This window comes from Eublepharis macularius, chromosome 1 (assembly GCF_028583425.1).
Source record: "Eublepharis macularius isolate TG4126 chromosome 1, MPM_Emac_v1.0, whole genome shotgun sequence".
Lineage (NCBI taxonomy): Eukaryota > Metazoa > Chordata > Lepidosauria > Squamata > Eublepharidae > Eublepharis > Eublepharis macularius.
The window spans coordinates 54,206,807-54,227,297 of NC_072790.1; the positions used below are offsets into that span (position 1 = coordinate 54,206,807).

Genomic DNA, 20,491 nt, shown 5'->3' on the forward strand with positions numbered 1-20,491 from the left:
ATCGAAATATCAGAAAAATGATGTTTTAACTTGGGTAAATCCTGATTCTTAGCAGCCACTTCCTCCAACAAAGTGATCTTACTTGAGTGCTTCCTTTTTAGATCATTTTTAAATTGCCTGCCAGAGATAGGAACCAATGAACACAAAGAAAAATTGGCATGTGAAATTTCTATTTGCTATCGTTTCAAAACATAGCAATTTCAATATAGCAGAAATCTTTAAAAAAAACAAAAAAAGGAGGTTGGTGTGGGCGAGCTAAGCCCCGCCCACTATGGCGCGATTTCCTCCAAACATGTGAACACTGGGTTGCGCAAGGCATACACAATTTGGCCATGGATGTAAACGGTGGATTGAAAATTGCGGGATAGGAGCCAACGCAATCTTTGCATTTGAAAAACGGAAAATAGGTGAGTGTGGATTCAGCCCAGGTTGGGTATTTCCTGGAGATTTGAGGGGTGAAACCTGGGGAGGGTGGGGTTTGGAGAGGGGAGTGACCTCATCAGGGTATACTGGCATAGAGTTCTTCCTCTAAAGCAGCCATTTTTTTCCAGGGGAACTCATCTCTTTCGCCTGGAGATGAGTTGTTATCCAGGTGATCTCCAGCTGCCACCTGGAGGCTGGCAACCCTACTGCTTCCACTGGGAGAATGAATCCCTAGAAGAGAGCAGAGGGGAGAGGAGGAGAAAAACACAGATGAGAAAAACACAGCAGGTAGGTTCTGAGTCCCAGTTAGGGCTCCCAGTATTGCCTTGGCAAATGACAGGAGGTGACAGGGGAAGTCTGGGGAGGGCAATGTTTGGGGAGGATGTGTACTTCTGGGTAACATTTCAGGCCACAGAGACTTCAGGAAATTCCTAGAGTCAAGGCCATTTTTTTCTCCAACTCCTCAGTTCCTCGGGGGTGAGAAATTGGTGCTGGGGACTGGTAATTCCTCACACCAGGCAGGTAAATGGAGCCTACTCCTGCAATATGAATAACTATCCAGTTGCACACATGTGTTACATCAAGCTAGTTGAATATTGACTACATTGCTTTTTTCCCCTCTTCGATTTTTAAATGGAATGTGGAATTCAAAAGCTGAGGTAACCTAAACAAATGTTGTGATAGACACTAAGGAAAATGAAAGTGCTCCCCTACTGAACTCATTTGCAATTAACTGGTCCCCAACTGTGCTGTTATACTACAGTTGAGAACACTTGCCCTCAAAGCTACTTTGGAGCGTTATAAATCATTGAGGGCGTGTCCATATTTAACATGAAGAAGAATCACATGTTGCATATAAATACTAGTGGACCTTATTACCATTTCATTACAAACAGATTTGTTGTGACAAGTTACAGCTCATAGCAGAAAAAAACCACACTCATCAATTAAGAGAGAATGGAAGCGTACAGCAAGGGTCCTATCAAAGTGTGGTGAACTTTTGGAAGGGTGGAAGACCAGCGAGGGGTTTATAGAATATTCAGTTTCAGATAACAAGCTGTTCCACCCCTGCCCCCCAAACTTACCTCCTTGGAGGTCAACAACATTGCTAAATCACATGACCCACAGCACAAACATTCAGACCCATCACACAACAATACCGTGATTAGCAAAACTAGAAAGAGTGTTTACATTTACCCATGGTTTTGATTTGATTTTTTTAAAAACCCTTATAAGATATTCAGATGTCCTCATCATAACCATGATCGATCATAAACAAAAAAGACAAATAATACCTCAGCTCAATACAGAGTAGAGCAGTGGAGAACTTTGGAGATACCCTCAAATGCCTTCGTTAATTTGAATACAACCCTTCTGTAAGGGAGTTTATAGGGAATACACTACTATATATAAAGCATACTTTAATAGAAAGGGATTACGATGCACCCTCAGCAAAGGCAATGAACATAGCCTCTGTCACACATGGTCCTGAAGTGTGAGATGGCTCCTTTGGTAATTTTGCTATGCTTTGGTCAAAAGCTCCTCACTGACAGTTCTCAGAAGAAGAAATATGATTGCTCTAAAGTACTAAGACTCAAGTCTGAACAGAAATTAAGGGCATGAGCTGGATTCCAGCCAACAGATGAAAGGCTCCAAAATCTCATTAGCTCTTCTCTAAGCTAGCTGGCTACCTCCCTGACACTTTATATCAGGCACTGATGGCTTTTTAGAGATTTTACATTAGCTTCGGCCTTCACAGGCCATTTTGTGCTTCACTGAATTTGCTCATCAATCTCCCTCACCATTATGATTATAGCTTCTAATTAGGTAGGATATGCAGAAACATGAACAGATTTGGGATTCCTCCCTCCTTCGGGCTTCCATCTTTTTTGTTTTATAACTCTGTGTTCCTGATTACTTGATAAAAATGAGATTGTTGAACTCATTAAACAAGATGGCTTGAATGTGGTAATAACCATCATTCTTAGCAATCATACGGCGTATTCTATAGGAAGATTTCCTCCCTACCCAAAATATAATCTTCCTTCCTGCTCAGACTGTACAAGGCTGTGTATTTTACCTAGATTGTAATGTTTCAATTTGGGGAAACTAAGTTAAAGAAATTAAATTGCTCCACAAGGTCAAAAAAGGCATCAGAGTAAGATTAATGCCCCTATCTGTCTACTTGGTGCTCCGACCAATAGCCAATTTCTTTCCATAAGTATGCACTGTATTAAGTCTAGTTATAAAAAAGGGTCAATTGACTTCTGCTCTTTATTTTCCCATCTAAGTACCACAATACCCCTTTACTAGTCTACCACGTTCACATATTACCCTTGGAAGATTTCATCCACAGGTAAGCTGATAGTGTAAGAAATATCACTGCCTCTTTGGACTGGCATCCAAAGTACCACCAACAGATCATACCACCTGATGTTAGGAGATGAGGATAGATTAGTGATTTTGATGGTATCAGTGCCTGTCTCCTGATCTGAGTTGACAAAGGTAGTCTGATATTTATTTATTTACTTCATCTACACCCTGCTTTTGTCCTCAGCGGGGACTCAAAGCACCTTACATCCTTCTCCTCTCCATTTTATCCTCAAAACTACCCTATGAGGTAGGTTTGGCTGAGCGTGCTTGACTGGCCCAAAGTCACCCAACAAGATTCATGGCAGATTGGGGGTTCAAACCTGGTTCTCTCAAATCCTAGTCTGACACTCTAAACACGACACCATGCTTCCCCCAGGCTGTTAAATCTTGGGGATTTAGTTAGGAAGACTTCACAGATACCATACGGTGCATGGTTAGGAGATCATTCAGCCGGTCACATGATGGATTTGATGTTTTATTCCAAGCCGGGTAATGCTAACCTGGGTATGGGGAAAGATATCAACAGTGCCCTTGTCATAATCTGATGATTATCTAGGGAGGTTTAGGTTGACATTAAGTCTTGGACTCAACAAGTATAGCTCTGCACTTAGGCCAACGTTTCAAAACATTTTTTTCCATGGAATAGCCCCTAAATTAATTTTTCAAATACTGAGGAAACCTCTGCCTAGGAAAATGTGTGCAGGCCAGGAAAAGTTGATGGCAGGGAATGTAATTCAATTACTGCTAAATTTTGTACAAAAAAATTGTAAAGAACTACTATATATATTTGAGTCATCTTACATAACATTAACAACTGAGGGAACATTAACAATATTGAGGGACATTTAGAATTATTGATGGTATTTCAAAAATGTATTTATTTATTCCATGATTTCTCGTGGAACCCCTGATGATGTCCTGCAGAATGATGGTTGGGGGACGCAGAGTTAGACTGATCTGCCTTCAGAGACTAGATGGTTTCCTGATGTCTCAGATTTTTTTCTAACATGGTTGATGATTGTGTTGACACCCTGGTGAGTCTCCAGAACATAAATGTTCCTAGGTATCTTCTCCTCCCTTAAGTAATGCTAAATGTGCTTTCTGATATGCCAGAGACCGTGGGGAAACGATGCAAAAGGAATGATTACAATGCAAATGGAAAACGATTCAGGAGGAATGCGACTGAACAGTTTACAGCTCAGTTGAAAGCTTATTCTGTAGCGGTGATGGCAAAGAAAAACAAAACTTCACCACGGCAGCTGTACCTTCTCAGTGCCATTAAACAGCTTTTGGGGAGGGTGAGATTAAGAGGTTCCTTTCTACTGATTCTCAGGAAGACCGACTGGGGGTATCGATATCCCATTAAAACTTTGCAGCAAGCATTTGGCTGCCAGGTGAAATACAATGGATACTATGACTCCCTTCCACCAAGTCTTCCTCCAACAATGGAAGTTTCTTCCTGCATGTATATGTGTATATCTCTTTGTACGAAAGAGCCAACATGTTTTCACTTTACAAATTGAACTGGGAACCAGTACCTGGATAAATATGGGGTTTAAACCACACATTCAGCTGTATTTGTGTTGAATGCAGGGCTTTTTTTCAGCAGGAACACGGTGGAACGGAGTTCCGGAACCTCTTGAAAATGGTCACACGGCTGGTGGCCCCGCCCCCTGATCTCCAGACAGAGGGGAGTTTAGCTTGCCCTCCGCACCGCTCCAGTGGCGCGGAGGGCCATCTAAACTCCCCTCTGTCTGGAGATCAGGGGGCGGGGCCACCAGCCATGTGACCCTTTTCTCCCAGGGCAACCCACTGAGTTCCACCACCGCTTTTCCCAGAAAAAAAAGCCTTGGTTGAATGTAACATGAGAACTACTCAGCACATTTATAAAGAAAAATCAAGTGTACACAAATTGTACATGCACCCACTGTAACTTGTGAACAGATACGGTAATTTCATATATTCATATGTAAACTACAATGATTCATGGAAAGATGTGGGGGGACTAAAAGGCCTCTTTCCTCATTGCCCTGCCCCTAGACTAACTGGGGCCCTCACTGGTGCCTTTTGGGGGCCAGATTATGCATCTGGAGTCCCATTCACTCCAGCTTTGTGTCAGATCGCTCTCAGGGTTTGTTTGTATCCAGGCTCTTTACTGAATCCAGACACCAGTTCAGGGTTTCCACTGCAGCATACCAAAAAAGTTCTGCAGTGTCATTTTAAAGACAAGCAGCTTTATTATGACACGAGTGTTTGCCAGCATATCATAAAACCTATTTTATGAGATATGCATTCTGTACAAAGACAAGGTGATGGAGCTTATTCGTATAAAATGTCACTTTTCTAACATTCAGAACAGTGTACAGTACTCAAAGACAACACAATAAGATCCAATCGTAACAGAAAACAGCAAGCCATAATTATAAATTACAAAATCAACCAAGAATATAATTTCAGGTAGGTAGACATGTGGGTCTGCAGTAGAACAGTGGGATGTGAGTCCAGTGTCACCTTGGAGACCAACTGGATATTCAGGGTATAAGCAGATGCAGTCATTGTACAGTCATTGTAATATTGTACCTTTACATCCTGACGCCTTCCACCTCCTCACTAGGATATAAAGGCTCAGGGATTTCCACTCCTGCTTGTATCTGAAGAAGGGAACTTTAACGTTGGAAAGCTTATACCCTAAATCAACCAAACGTCTGCCAAAATGTTTTTAAAAATACAGCCCTTAAAGAGTGATAGAGGTGGGCTCTTCCTTGCATCTAAAATCCGATTGTTCCAAAACCCAGAGATCAAAGCCAAGGGGGAGGGGGGGAACCTCCCCAATAGTTTGAGAGTGAAGCATTAATACATTAAACAATCACCTGCATTTACTGGAACCCCCAAGCATGATGATTTAACAAACATTGTATCATAACTAAGGTACAATTACTCTTTGTAGTAGCAAAGCCATCCCATCCATAATCCATATTCAAAGAAGGATATTTGGCGCAGAAATTGCTGCAATTCCTATCCCAAAAGTCTCTTGCTTTTGAAAAAGGTCAGTGACCTCAAGAAGACCAGAGACATCATATTCATTCATATATGATTAATCTCATATAAGACAGTGTCACAAGAAAAAAAAAGGCAAATCGTACATAGGGTGCTAGACCCAACCCTAGCAACTATCCAACCGGGTCAAGTAAAGCCCTCCTCCATTCATATTCAGTGAGAAGTAGATATAAGTAGTTTTGCCTGACTTCATCCTATGAGTAGTCAGCTTTTCCACTAACAGCTATGCCTTTAACAGACGTTTGATAAGCACGCGGACTTGGCATTCAAGGCACAGGAGCAGACAAGAGGTTCTTTTTCGGCTTGCTTGGCAACCTTAGTTCAAACAGAGGGGGGAAAGAGAAGCCTGAACAAGTGATCAAAACGACCTCTTAAAGATGTAATGGAGGCCGAAAAAGACATTTCTCAACATTCAGAGCAACAAATCTAGCAACGCAGTCACACGGCAGACTAATACCAATATTTAGAATTCCAGTACAGGCAACAAGCCTGCAGAAATAAATAAGAGGAAGAGGGTCTCCATGAAAAGCCCCCACTCAAATTCTACAAACCAGGAAACCCAACCCAGATTCCAGAGAGTGTAAATTACCCAAATTAGACATTTTCAGATGCTGATTTTCCTGTTGAAACTCTTGGAAGGCTTTTCAGAACATTTAACTTAGGAAGGACTGAGATACTACGAAAAGTTGGGCCAATATTTCATTAACTTGTTTATGAGCTGTTTTTCATTTAAAAAGAAAGTTTCCAAAGTGACTTATAGCAGAATGAATTAGCAGGTGTTAATAAAAGGACCCCTCTTGCAGTTTTAGGTGAAACCGCTGGCTGTTAAAATCAAGGAGACTGATTAACAGCTGGTGTTTGGGTTGCCAGGTCCCCTTACCTTCCCGGAAGGAGCGGGGGACCCAGCAATCAACATGAGAAGATCTACGCGCACGCTCTCAATGGCGATTCTATGACATCACTTCTGGGAGTGACATCATTGCACAGGCCCAGGGAGAGCTCCTGTGCTTTGTGCCAGGCTGATTCTCGAAGCACTGGGGCATTTGGGCCCCAAATTGACCCAGCACAAAGCATGGGAGCACTCCCAGGACCTGCTCAGTGATGTCACTCCTGGGATTAATGTCTGGATACCGTGCCTGGAGCATGACCCAGAAGGCCCACCTTTTCCCCCCACCAGCCAGGTGAGTGGTGGCAGGGGGTGGAAGGTGGGAGTTGGGGATCCTCCATCCCCATCAGCGAACCAGCAATTAGTGGAAAGACCAGGATCTGGGAGAGTCCAAGTTCAAATCCCCAACCAGCTATGGACATTTACTGGGTGACCTTAGGGCCAGTCACAGACTCCCAGCCTAGCCTAACTCGCAGAGACATTGTGGATGAAACAGGGAAAGAAGAACTACTGGTATGTAGTTTGGTGTAGTGGTTAAAAGTGCAGAACTCTAATCTGGAGAACCGGATTTGATTCCCCACTCCTCTGCTTGAAGCCAGCTGGGTGACCTTGGGCTAGTCACAGCTTCTAGGAGCTCTCTCAGCCCCACCCACCTCACGAGGTGATTGTTGTGAGGATAATGATAACAGATTGCACAGGGAAGCCATTGAAATTCACAAGCATAAGCAAAACTTCAACAGGAAAGAAGAGACTTTAAGAATGAATAGAGCATGGTTTCCAGTTCTGAAAAACACCAGGCTAACAAAAGACTCTACAACCCACAATAGCCCTGCAGAGAAGATTAGCATATCAAGCACCAATCCATATGCAAAAGAACCTCCTCAGGATACAGTGAAGCATTAGCACTCCATTAGCATTCCACCCCCTGGGAAACCCTTACAGGATGACACAACCCAACCCACCTTTCTGAGTGATATAAATCACCTGCAAACATCTCCTCCACAGTTTGACACTGAGAGATCCCTGTCTTTCGGTGCTACACCTGTGAAGATGCCAGTCACAGCTGCTGGCGAAACGTCAGGAACTACAATGCCAAGACCATGGCCATACAGCCTGGAAAATCCACAACAACCAATAATAACATACTTTGTAAACTGCTCTGAGTGGACATGAAGTTGTCCTGAAGGGTGGTATACAAATCAAATGTTATTGTTGTTGTTGTTGTTATATCACCCTGGAAAAGGGTAGAATATAGATACACTAGGTGGATTAAAATTCTTACTTCTTCCTGGAATATGGAGACAAATGGTCTGTTTTAAAAAAAAGAAAGTGTGAAGAAAACACAACAGGGAAGACATGATGTCATGATGACTGTTTTGGAGCTGGTAATGCAGGATAGAACAGGGAGTCAGCAGGAGAAGGGAATTGTGAATTCTGGGAAGAGAAGCGTTGCCATCGTTTGAAACCCTCCATAGGCCTGCCTATATTTTCAGTGGCTTTTTTACCACCATAACCCTGGACACTTGTCTTTTTGTAATACACCATTTTTTAAAAAACGAGATTTATACCTGAGTCGTGGTAAGATGACTAGCAATTGTTTGAGCCATCCCAGCAAATGAGAGAGCACTTGAAGGGGAGGGGCTTATGTAGGGACAGGGAGGGAAAGACACATCCATTACCTTTGAGGCCTGGAACGAGAATCTGAACAGAGCAGGACTCTTCTGCAATATGCTGAGCATATCCAGATCTTGGCAGGGACAGGAAGGCAAGGCTAATTACAGAGACAAAGAAAACCAGATCACTCTTCATAATGAGCTTGTCCCTCACTCCTAAAGAAAAGAAGGAACAAGCAGTTAATAGGAATTCTAAAGACATCCAACAGGTTCAAAGAGCTGAAGTTTCCTTAAAATTGAATTAAGCCATGTGCTGTCTACCTTGCAGAGACAGAGAAATAGAAAGCATGTGTATGCACACACGTACACACACGATATGTTCAGAAAGAATTCAGAGTAGAGCTTCTATGGGATGTTGTCATTGGGTTGCATTTCACCTACAGTCTATGAACAGAAGCGCAGCCTCCTGTCTCCCCATCCCACTGCAGCCTGAAATGCTGCCTTAGTGGGGAATTGGAGGGCTGCTGTGGCTGGGAGAGGACAGGTAAAAATCACACCCCTGCCCCCCCCCCGCATCTTTCCCATTGGATTATCCAACCTATCATTTGGTAGGTTTTGAAGGAAAGCTACCCCAGCTTCAGAGTGCAGCTTTGTAAGGAAAAAGTATATTGTTCTAAGCCCACCTATTACCACTAAAAGGACAGATTTGCTTCGTAAAGCTCATTTTTGTTTTTCGAACTTGAACATATCCTGGAGGCTTTCCCCATGGAATCATGTGGTCAAGCTCCATCTATGCTCTCTGGGTCATTTCAACATTTCCCAACAATGCCTGGCCACTGATAGCACCTCCACTTAACTAGGAAAACAACGAAAGGGTTCCCCGGGTGGCTGAGACTTGAAAATAGCTCCGCTCAAAAAGACAAACTCATGGCTTGGGCATTGCCTAGAAAGTGTTTACGCAATGGATGGTTTTGGTTTTAGGCATCTTTCCTACTCCTTCTTCAGTTCAAAAACATGGATTTGAACAAGGAAAATTCTCTTTCCTCTATTATTTCTGTCTCTACACTAAGTAAGCCCATTTTCTTTTTGTGAAGAGTGAAAATGGGGATTTCCAATATTAGCTTTCATCATTTGAAGAGAAAACAAAACAGAAATCCAGCAGCAACTTTAATGTCACCATTTATTCCAGCATGAGCTTTTGAGAGCCCGTTTCTTCTGATGCTCTGACTCATGAGTGCCGATGCTGGAATAAATGCTGTTAGTCTTTAAGGTGTCATGGGACTTCTGTTTTATTTTGCCATAAAAGAATAGCACAGCTACCTCCTTGGAATAATCTGAAAACAAACAGGTCTCAATGTCTGCAAAATACATTCTTCGAAATTTACCCTTCTCTCTGCTTCCCACCACCATTCTTGACCTTTACTTCATCTTTTCAGTTCTCAGTACTTCTATTGTACTAGAGATGGATCAGCCTCTTACCTTATTGATAGTTTCTGGTGGGCTGCTGCCCTCCAGAGCCACTGGTGGCCAGAGGCAAGCTTTGCTAAGTGGCCACTGTGATGGTAGCAGCACTGCCAGGGCCACTCAGCTTAGCTCGCTTCAGTGCCCTTTTAACATCCCAGTCCACCCTCTGTCCCTCTCTGTTTCCAGCATCCTAATTTCCTCACATTGTTTCCCAAGTAAATTCCGTAGATCATCTTTTCCTGGTCCACTTGACTTTGATTTCTCCTTAGTGGTTTCTGTCGTTCTTTGTTACTAAACTAACTAAATGAACTAAAAGACCTCTTTTTCATATTTCCCCCATTTCCTTCCTTTATTTTTAGCCTTTTCTGGTGTTGTTTTTTCCTCTTTTTCAAAATCAAATAACATTCCCCAGAACACAGCTCCTAAGAGTTCAGCTCCAGAAAGTCTCACTTGTTAGGGCTTGTGGTGACAGGAAAACAGGATACCTTGATTCTCACTGGGAGCCAAGCTACAAGTGACGCCTTACACAAGTTGGACACTTGTCAGCTTACCTCAAATTTTGATGGGAAATGTAGGCGTCCTAATTTTACAGCTTGGCTCTCCATTACAGCTGCAAGACCAGGATGCCTACATTTCCCATCAAAACGTGAGGGAAGCTGACAAGTGTCCAGCCTGTGTCAGGCGTCACTTGTAGCCCTGATCTCAGAGGAAACATTCTTTTCTTGGGAACGAAGCAATAAACTCCTCAGATTTCAAGCTGAGAGGAGATGGGTTTTCCTTTGTGGAGACCAATAGCCAGGATGGAGAAGACCATTTGCCCACTTACCAGGAAAAGGCAAGACAGCTATTTTGATATCCTGAGTTAGGCCATAAAATCTTTGGGGTTGTGTGCCTGAATACAACTGGAGAAAAGGTGCAAGGCAGCACACATGAAGACTCAAACCCAGTTTCAGGATGGGTCAAAGTGAAACCCTCCAAACTGGGATAGGAAGGGTTAAAAGGTCTGGATACAGTTCACAAACCAAGAACCAGGGAATGCAGGAGAAATGGAGTGAAGTGTACCTTGGCCAGCCTCTGTTTTCAAAGTTCCAGTGGCCTTGCATCTATTTCATGGAAGGTAATGCCAAGTGACTATACAACTTAGTTTCGTGTTTTATGTCTTTTCTTAGTTCTGTAGCACCCTGTAGTGTTTTGATATAGTGTTCCCAGTGCTGTGTGCTAGTGAATTAAGATTCTATTTCAGTAAGATCTTTTTCTTTCTCAGACTGTGTTCAAAAGTTCCTGGCTCCTTGGCCCCACATTGACAAGAAACTCCTGAGTAGGCTACAATAAGCTGGCCAAGGAGGATGGGGTATGTACCAATTCACGCACACACATTTTACCTCTATCTGTGCCTCAAGCCATGGATAGAAAAAGAAAGGACAGAGCATGAGTGGTGGCAGCTACCAAAATAAAGCAAGAGAGGAAGCGTCAAGTGGGGCAAGCCTTCTCATTCACACGCATCTTGCTCCACTACCTTTCAGATGCTGTCAGGTGAGGAAGGAGCATTGAGTATCAGTTTATTACAGGGCTCAGCCAGCCAGTGTGGTATTCTAGTTAGGATCTAAGAAACCCAGATTCAAATCCTGAAGCTTTCTGGGTGACTATAAGCTGGTTGAACTCTTTCACATAACCTACCAAGCAGGGTTGTTGTAAGGAAAGAATGAAAGAGAATGATGAACACCCCCCTGAGCTCCTTGGAGGACAAGGCCGGGGGTGGGGGGAGGAATGTAGTAGAAGAAACAGCAAATAATGGAAGGTGCATTGCAGTATTAGGAGAAGCAGGCGAGAACACATGCAGAATACTATTCCCTAACGATGAGATAGTCACAACCAGCAGCCAATCATTGGAAAGAAATCCTCAGCCAAGTTAGAAGAGGTACATCCAGGTAGCTGTGAGCATTGGTATCTCTCAATGATGCTTTCCTCCTAGGAAGTCATCAGCCATGGGGAGGGGCGCCTTTTTAAGGTGCCCCCTGCAACTGGGTCAGATAAGCAGCCACCTGTACCTGAGCATACTCTGTTGTGATTCCCATTTTGTAGAATGGCCTGCCCAAGGTTGTCTGGAAGACTATCATTCCACAGAAAGTATAGAACAGAGTTCATTACTTTGCTCTTTGTGTATTTTACTGTTGCACTGCTTCACTAGTTTTGAGGCATTGTTGTAAATATTATACAGTTTTTAGTGCACTCTAATTTCTGTCATCCCACTTAACAGCATTATTTGTTGTACATAGGACACTGTTCAGTGCATTGTTTAAGAGTGTGCAGTCTGCCCCAGTGTCAGGGAGAAAGGCATATGCTAAAGGAAGTAAATAAACCTACTCTGCAGACTGCCCTATGAGGCTTCCCTCTCTCCTTCTTTCCAGTCTGGCTCCTTTAAACTTGTCTCACTGATACTTAACTCTTCAAGATTCTAGCCAGTTAGAACCATTTGACAGGCAAAGAGTAAGACAAAGGATTACCTAAACCAAGACTATTCCATATTCCTTAACTATTTTGTGCAGTCCAAACATGCTATGTGGATTAGCAGCGTGAGGAATAGAGCCCACATTCCTACAACCAAAATAAGTTCTATGAGTTGGGGGAAAGTACATTTCTCATTTTTGTTATGAAGAACAGCATCCAGTTTTGGTTTTTTTTCCCCACTCCGTGCTCACTTTACTTTCCCTGGACCGTCCAGTAAAATACTTTACATGGCCATCTATAAAAGCACAGAGACGTCCCTGCTATTTTAAAATTAAAAACCAAAGCCAGAAAAACACGACCACCAACAGAAAGAACAAATACATTTAAATTCCTTTCACTGGTTTATGTATGCTTTCAATTTACTTTAAATGACTTTCCTGTACTTGGTGATGCATTAAGACAAAACTCATGTTAAGCTCACATTACGTCAACTAAATTGCAAAGGCTTCAGTCAACTGTATGAGCCCCTCAGCTGTTCCGAACACAATGGCATCTTGACTTAGTTTCCATTTGAAAAACCACCAGCTGTCACTCAGGGTTCCCTCCACTGCGGAGCATGCATTAGCCCCCCACCCCGCCCCCCACCCTAGTCCACCACTTTCTCTTGGACTCTGGAAGCATGGCCTACCTTAGGATTCTTGAGGAAACGGGGACTGCCGTACAGCCGGTGCCTGAACGGACACTGCACAGATGAACCTCATTGCTACTCTTGCCAGAAGCCCAGTCTCTGGAAACTGGAAGGCAACCTTCTTCTGCTCTTCGACATTCACCAAATCAGACCCAACACAGTTGCAAGCGTTATCTGTAAACAGCTTCCTGTTTGAAACAGCTCAGCTGTCCAGCAGGACGGTAATTAGGAGCAAAATGTGTGGGAACGCGACAGAGGCCCATGATGTAAGCTGCTTCTTTTGGCCATGCACTTTTTTGGAAAGGCAAAAATGCCTCTCTGTTCACAACTCCGCTTCCCAGGAAAAGAAACCCTTTCAGGCCTGCCCTCATGCAGTAATGTAAACAGGATCCCACTGGAGCAAAGGTTCTGTTATTTTGCTTTTATTTTGAGCTGGGATACTCAAAAAAGACATCACAGCCACAGTTCTCAAGCTTGAGAACTACTCAAAGCATTACTCAGAATGAGGATGAATTGAGGACCCTACCACTTTATAGACTATCGGTGGAGGGTAATTTCTGCATCTAAAAGAAAAAAAACCCTAATTTCTCATCATGTAGAAAGTTAGTATAGCAGGGGGCAAAGTTTCTTGTTGTCCTGTTGCTCTGCTTTATGATGTGCAGGGCATTGTTCTGATTTTGCTTACAAGGGACAGCAGTAAAAGAATATTACCCCTCCGTTTACAGTCTGAAATGGTATCATCCATACTTCTTCATCTATCATTTAATTCTCTATATAGAATGGCTTATGTATAGCCTTCAAAAGGTAGGTAAAAGCAAATGTACTATTTCCCTAATGGCAAGAGATTCGAGTCTTTCCCTGTGCAGGTTTCCTAGACTTACTGCACAGGAGGGCAGTCATACACAAATATCTGTTCCTCTATGCCAATTGAATTGCTGCCTATTCTCAATATTAGCAAAAGGAAACCCAGGTACCTTTGCTACATACAAAATGCAGCACAGAGCAACTAGTCTACCTTTTTCTCAGGGACTACAATCAGTAGCAGTGGGGGATCAGTTATCTATAGTCACCTCCTAGGCTAGTGCAAAGACTAGTTGGGTTAGCACTGGCTGTTGGGACAAGATTTTGACCTTGCAAGTTTACAAAATCTGTGCAAAGATGGCTGATAAAAGACAGCCATAAACTTCTTAGTTTCCAATTTCAGTTTCTTCCATCACAGGTATGCATCAGCAAAAGGAGAGGAGTGCCACAGCCATACTAGACATGCACAGTTCCACCACTAGAATAATACACTACACATTACCAGATCAAAACAAGTGTCATCATGCGCTACTATTTGTTCTTGCGGCAACTGACTAAACCAGCAGCTACCTCCTTGGAAGACAACCATGGAAAGCTCCATATTTAGTTATATGATGTAGAAATCATGAAGAAACTCTCACAGAAACAGAAGTATATGCTACAAGTGTTAAACTATATCTGTTTCCACACAGCCACTCATTCCCACTCTTTGCCCGCTTTTTATGTGTTTTGCTGAGTTGCTTCAAAAATGGAGCCTCCACACACACTCCCCAAAAGTACTTACCTTGAGGCTTGGGAGTGGAGGTTGGACACTTCTGTCATTGCCGCCCACTTCCCTTTCAAATGTTTTTTGGCTCTGCACATGTGTGATTGCATGCTGAGAGCTTCAGGGGAGGAGCTGGGCTGTGATTGGATGATTCCTCAGAACGCTTTAACCATTCACATGCCCAAGAAGTACTCTGTCAGCCCGCGGGAAGAGACCAGGGAAAGTGCGGTCCAGTATAGGAGCCAAAAACCAGAAGCCAAACAGCCTGCAACTGTTTGGAAAACAGAGACATCTGGAGTCAAGAGGGAAAGCTGCCAGTGTTCAGTGAGTGGGCCGTCCCTTTAAGGACATGTTGAAACGGCCTAAGATCTTCGGAAACCAATTTCAAACTCCCACTCCACCTTGGAAGCTCGCTTGGGTGACCTTGGGCCAGTTGCTCTCTCAGCCTAGCTTACCTCAAAGGGCTGTTTCTTGTGAGAATAAATCGGAGGACGAGGGAATGATGTTGTACGTTGCTTTGTGCCCACATTGGGGAGAAAAGCAGGGTATAAATATCTACAGAATAGGCTCTCTGTTTATTTTTGATGCAACACAGTAACGTAGCTACCACTTAAAAAGTCAAAAAACTAGCAGCGCACTGACGGAAAAAATTATTAGGAAGCTCCTGTGCAAAACCCACTGAATAAGCCTTCCCTCTGCTGGAAAATCACTTGTATCTCTATGCTGGAATAATTTCCGATCCTCAGAATGAGACAGAAACACCCAATAACCAAGCTCCATGTCACCAGGTTTATGTGAGGCCCTGAGTTTTCTCCCTAGCTCTTCCCCCACCATTACTTGTGTAATGTTTTTTTTTTTTAAGTTTATGGAAACACAGAGCAAAGAAAAAAAATTTAGATGCGTAAGATGGCAAGGAAAAGGCTTTAACGTGAGTTCTCTGGACTGTAGTCTCTACTGACCACCCTTTGGGAAAAGCCATTACTTTGCTTCAAAGATTGGTGGGTTGGGCCAACCAGTTTAAGTACTTCCCCTCTTGACCTTTCCTTATCTTAAACCGATAAAACAAAACTCTACATCAAAGGTTGAATGCCATTCAGAAAAAGAATCTCTGAACAACAGCTGTTCATTATAGTAGCTCTTATTTGCATATAATACTGTACAGTGACACAATATTAAGAGCAACTGAGGTCAACAGTTAGGAGAAGCTTGCTGGATGGTGTGAAGTCAAATAACCACTATAGTGATGGTTCAGAGATGCAGGGCTTTTTTTCTCGGAAAAGACGTGGTGGAACTCAGCAGGTTGCCCTCGGAGAAAATGGTTACATGGCTGGTGGCCCCGCCCCCTGATCTCCAGACAGAGGGGAGTTTAGATGGCCCTCTGTGCCGCTCGGCAGCACGGAGGGCAATCTAAACTCCCCTTTGTCTGGAGATTAGGGGGCGGGGCCACCAGCCATGTGACCATTTTCAAGAGGTTCCGAAACTCCGTTCCACTGCGTTCCTGCTGAAAAAAAGCCCTGCAGAGATGAATACTTGTGAAGTGTTGGACTAGAACCTGGGAGAAGAGGATTTTTATCCACACACTGCCACGGAAGCTCATTGGGTGACCTTGGGCCAGTCATGCTCTCTCATCCTAACCTCTCTCACAGGGTTGTGAAGATAAAACTAGGAAGGGAGAACCATGTATCACCTTGAAATTCTTGAAGGAAGAGCAAGTTAAAAATATGCCAGAGGTAGAGAATGTAGAGCCTAAGGCTTCCGTTGGCCCCTCTCGACTAAAATGTAAATGGCTGAGTACTGGTGACTACTGAAAGAACTTGAGAAAGGCGAAGTGAGGTACCTTCTAGCCTGGAGATACATACTTAAGAAGAGTATGTGCTTGTACCTTGACAGGCACATCCATTTACTGCCGAGCTCACCAAAGTCCCCTCCTTTCCTCTCACTGCATCTTGCTCTCCATCCACCATCCCCTCCATTTCCCCCCAAAGCCCTGTTAGCTCATGACAATGGTTTAAGCAGCTTCATACATTCTGGCTGACCAGGCCCATACAGAAGGCACTTGAACCATTATAGAAGTTCTGTAGAATCAGGGAATGTGCAGAACTGGTGTCAAAAGTTGACAGATGGCTGATGTGGGTAACACAGAGTGAGAAATAAATATTGAGTTCGCCTTGCTTCGCGCAATCTGTAATTAGCAATTAGACCTAGAGAGGGAAAAAATGCTGATTGCCCTATAACCTGATACACACCAAAGCACGAGTTTCAGTGCCCAGCCATTGAAGATCTGTTACAATCACTGAAGCACCAGCTGTATAGGCTTTTCTGTCCATGAATTAAAGTTGCCAACTCCAGTTTGAAAAATTTCTGGAGATTTGGAGAGAGGTGTTTGGGGATGGGAGGGCTTTCAGCAGAGATGTGATGCCAGAGTCCATCATGTGCCATTTCCTCTAGCGGAACTGATCTCTGCAGTTCTGGGACAACTCCAGGCCCCACCTGATAGCTGGCAACCCTTCCGTGAACAACGGGAACGAATCCCGCGTAACTATAGCCAGATTCAAACTCTAAGGAAAAAAAATGAGCAAGCAGGTGCTGTCACTCTGCTCAGTTGAGTGTAGTTTTGTGCTAGAAGCGAAGCTGTGCACTCAGCTGGTCAATGGATTCTAGCCCAATGTAAGAGGAAAAGTTTAAGAGTTGTTTTTCTAAGATGGGAAAGGGGATTTTAATGAAAATTGAGAGCCCTCTTTACGCAGGCAGTTCTTATGTAATACAAGGTGGAAGAGTTGCAGTTCACAATTGCTTCCGTGATTTGAGAATTCCACGACAGAGGGACAGCAACTTGAGTTGGAATCCTTTCAGCACAACCATTTTTCTGAAACTTGGCAGTGAATAGGAACAATTGAACCCTTTCCGCCCTACAACCAGTTCATTGAACTCATCACGAAACGTAGTTGAAAATCAGGCATATTTGTGGACTTCCAAGATTTTCAAATACACATTTTAAATCTGGCCTATTTCACCACATCACTCTTAAGCTTCAGGTGGATTCAAGCCACGAGAACATAATTGGAGGTTTCTGAGATCTGACCAGTGAAAGAGCAGGATCTCAGTATAAAATTATTCAGACCTGCCTTGGGCCAAAAATCCAATTACAACCAGCAGATTCTTGATTTTGTGCCTAGAGGGTTTTATAAGGGTTGGGTAGGGTCAACAAACAACTATGTGATGGACTTGAGGAATCTCCAGAACAGCAGCATTCCCAGCAGACTAATTAAAACTTGGGCAGATAACTTCCCACAATGCCACTACAAACTTCTCATGGTTGTTTTTGGACAATGAATATTCCAGGCAAGCGATACCGCAGAATTCTGATTAGACCTCATATTATAACTGGGATATAGCAAAAACAATCAGCTGTGCAGAGAGATTGCCTGTGAGAGACTGTTTTATGACATTAAAAGGGTTTTAGTGGAAAAATGTCTCTTGATAGTTCCCGCTGAAGAGGCCTCAAAACACAACAGCCAGCTGGGACTTAAGAGTTTCTTTTGGCTGAAGTTCTGGGAAAAGGGACAAGTTCATCTTGTATCCCTCTTTCCTTTCCCAGTTCAAACACCCAAAATCTGAAGTTCTTGGATCACCAACAGGGAAAGCCAAAAAAGAAAAACAGACCAAGTAACTTCATAATTATGATTAGCAGGATCCAAGCTGAAGTTCAAAGCCCTTTTGTCTTAGAAAAGAAGAACATTCCTTGAAAGAATATAACATCTCTCACAAGATGCATCTTTTTCGTGGTACCCAAATTTAGATGGAGCAAGAGAAAGCAGAAGGTTACTAACAGGTCATGATGATTCATATCGAGATTCTTCACCCAAATTCACATTGATTTCAGTATGGGAATTTGCAGGACTTCCATACATGCAAAAATCATGTTCCCAGCATATACCAGTAAATGATGCTCTGTTTAGGCAATTGTGAGCGTTCCCCTAGATATCCAAGGTTTCCAGATTTCACAAAATACATTTGCAACATTCATTCACCATACATGCACTCACTCACACCATACACACAACAAATTTACATGAAGTACTGACCTTCCGTTTTTTAGAAAAAAATTTCTTTCAGAAGATTATCCCATACAGAATAAGCCCATGGGAACTTCAGCTGAAAACATTCTCTCCTCAGGTAATTTGAACAGGTCATGTTTATTGCATTGCTTGTATTCTGCCTTGAGTCTCTGTGAGAAAGGCAGACTACAAATGAAGAAATTTGTTATTGGATCCAGCAATTCTCTTCCACTATGCAAGGAGGATAGCTCCAACACAGGGAATTTACTCATTTAGTACAAGGGAGTCTTTGGATCTACCCAGTTGTACAAAGTCCATTACAGTTTCCAATCTCTAACTGTAGCAGGAGCATAGGTAGGTTCTGATTTCAGCACAACATACTACTTAAATTGAGATTTTAAACATCATCGCCAGAGTGGTGGTATTTTTCATCATGATCTAGAAAGATGGCTACAAAGCATTTTGCACATTCTTTGAGAAACAAAATTCTCACCTGCGTTTATCCACAACAATCCATCAAAGTAACTCGGTTCTTCCTGTCATATCATACCCTTATTACACTGCTGGAACAACTAACACTAATGCATAAAATTATACTAGCATCATGTCTAATTCTCAACATGGACCCATATATGGATACTTAAACCCAGAGATTGGAGCCACGGACTGACAACTCTTTCTGCAAACCTGAAAAAGTTTGCAGAATAATCAAATATAAAAAGACAGGGGAGGTTAATATCCCCCCCGCACAAAAAAATAGTAGAAGCAGCACTTGTAGCTTTAAGAAACAAATGCTTTCAACAGCCATTATTGGGATTACTAGGCAATAATTACAACGTAACCATCCTTCAAGTCTTGGTTTGCCTCAGTAAAAGGCAGAGGGAGCAGCACCCATTTGAATGCTGTTTTGGTCTGAAGGAGGACACATCAGGGGCAGCCCAGCAGCAAACACCTGGCTAAGCCCCAATTTGCATGACTTACCCAAGCCTTGCTACTGTTCAAGAGCAGGCACCCCAACACATGGTGCGGTGGTTAGTTTCAGACTAAGATCCAGGAGATCCAGATTCAAATTACCATTCTGCTGTGGAAGCTTACTGTGTGACCTTGGGCCACTCTCAGCCTAAGCTACCTCACAGGACTGTTGGGAGGACAAAATGAAGGAGAATGATGTAAACTGCAACAGTCCCCCACTGGGGAGAAATATAGCTGAAGATGGGGGACAAATTAAAGCTAGGTGAGTGGGTGGGAGAAGTAGGGATATGCACTAAAAAAAAATCTGTATTTTTCAGACTTGGGGAGCAGGAAGACCATAAGTATCAGTACTCCTAATATTCAGGTCCAAAAATACTGGGTTTGTATTCAGTTTTTATTCTTTGGGGATTCCAAAATGATTTGGCTCCGTAATTCCCTATGGAGGAATCCCTCTGGAGGGGGTGGAGGGGCTCTTTGTCAAGCAAACAACACCAAAACTGCAGTGGAGTTGCTGCCTGTTCACTAAAGAGTTATTTTTGGACAGGCTAGACTAAATTGCATCCCCTGTAAAGAGAAGCAGCGCAAAATGAGAATATAGGGGTTGCCATGAGGAAGAAAAAGGAAACACTAGGGAGAAGGATACAGGGGAATGTGAAGTACCCCTGCCAGTTCTTGCCAGTTTCCCACAACACGACTGGGACTGGCAGCTGGCGCTGTGCAAGTGAGCCAAACCTGACCTGGCAGCCAGCTCTGTGCAACTCAGCAAGAGCTTTTCTGGGAAGAGGCTGCCAGAGGGAGGGAAGGTGGGAAAGGAAGACTAGGCAGGGCAGATAAAGGTAGGTTTGCTGGTGGACAGGATAAAGAGAAGGACAGAGCACAGTGGGAGTCTGTGGGTTTTCAGGGAAAAGAAAAAGGAAATAGTGTGGGAGAGGAAAATGAGAT

At 43.2% G+C, this 20,491-nt stretch overlaps 1 protein-coding gene across 3 annotated transcripts in view; it reads right to left on the bottom strand.

Moving 5' to 3' along the window:
- The window catches only part of COLEC11 (collectin subfamily member 11), a 36,157-nt gene extending 21,567 nt beyond the window's left edge, over window positions 1-14,590 (bottom strand). For 2 of the 3 annotated variants that reach the window (XM_054983720.1, XM_054983703.1), the window contains exons 1-2: window positions 12,953-13,089; window positions 8,419-8,568 (exon numbers count right to left, since the gene is read on the bottom strand). In XM_054983720.1, the coding sequence (XP_054839695.1) occupies window positions 8,419-8,548 (130 nt within the window). In that variant the 5' untranslated portion in view covers window positions 8,549-8,568; window positions 12,953-13,089. Of the gene's footprint in view, window positions 1-8,418; window positions 8,569-12,952; window positions 13,090-14,537 lie in introns of those variants that run through there. The other variant, XM_054983713.1, reaches the window with a different exon arrangement.
- Window positions 14,591-20,491: the final 5,901 nt, after the last annotated feature.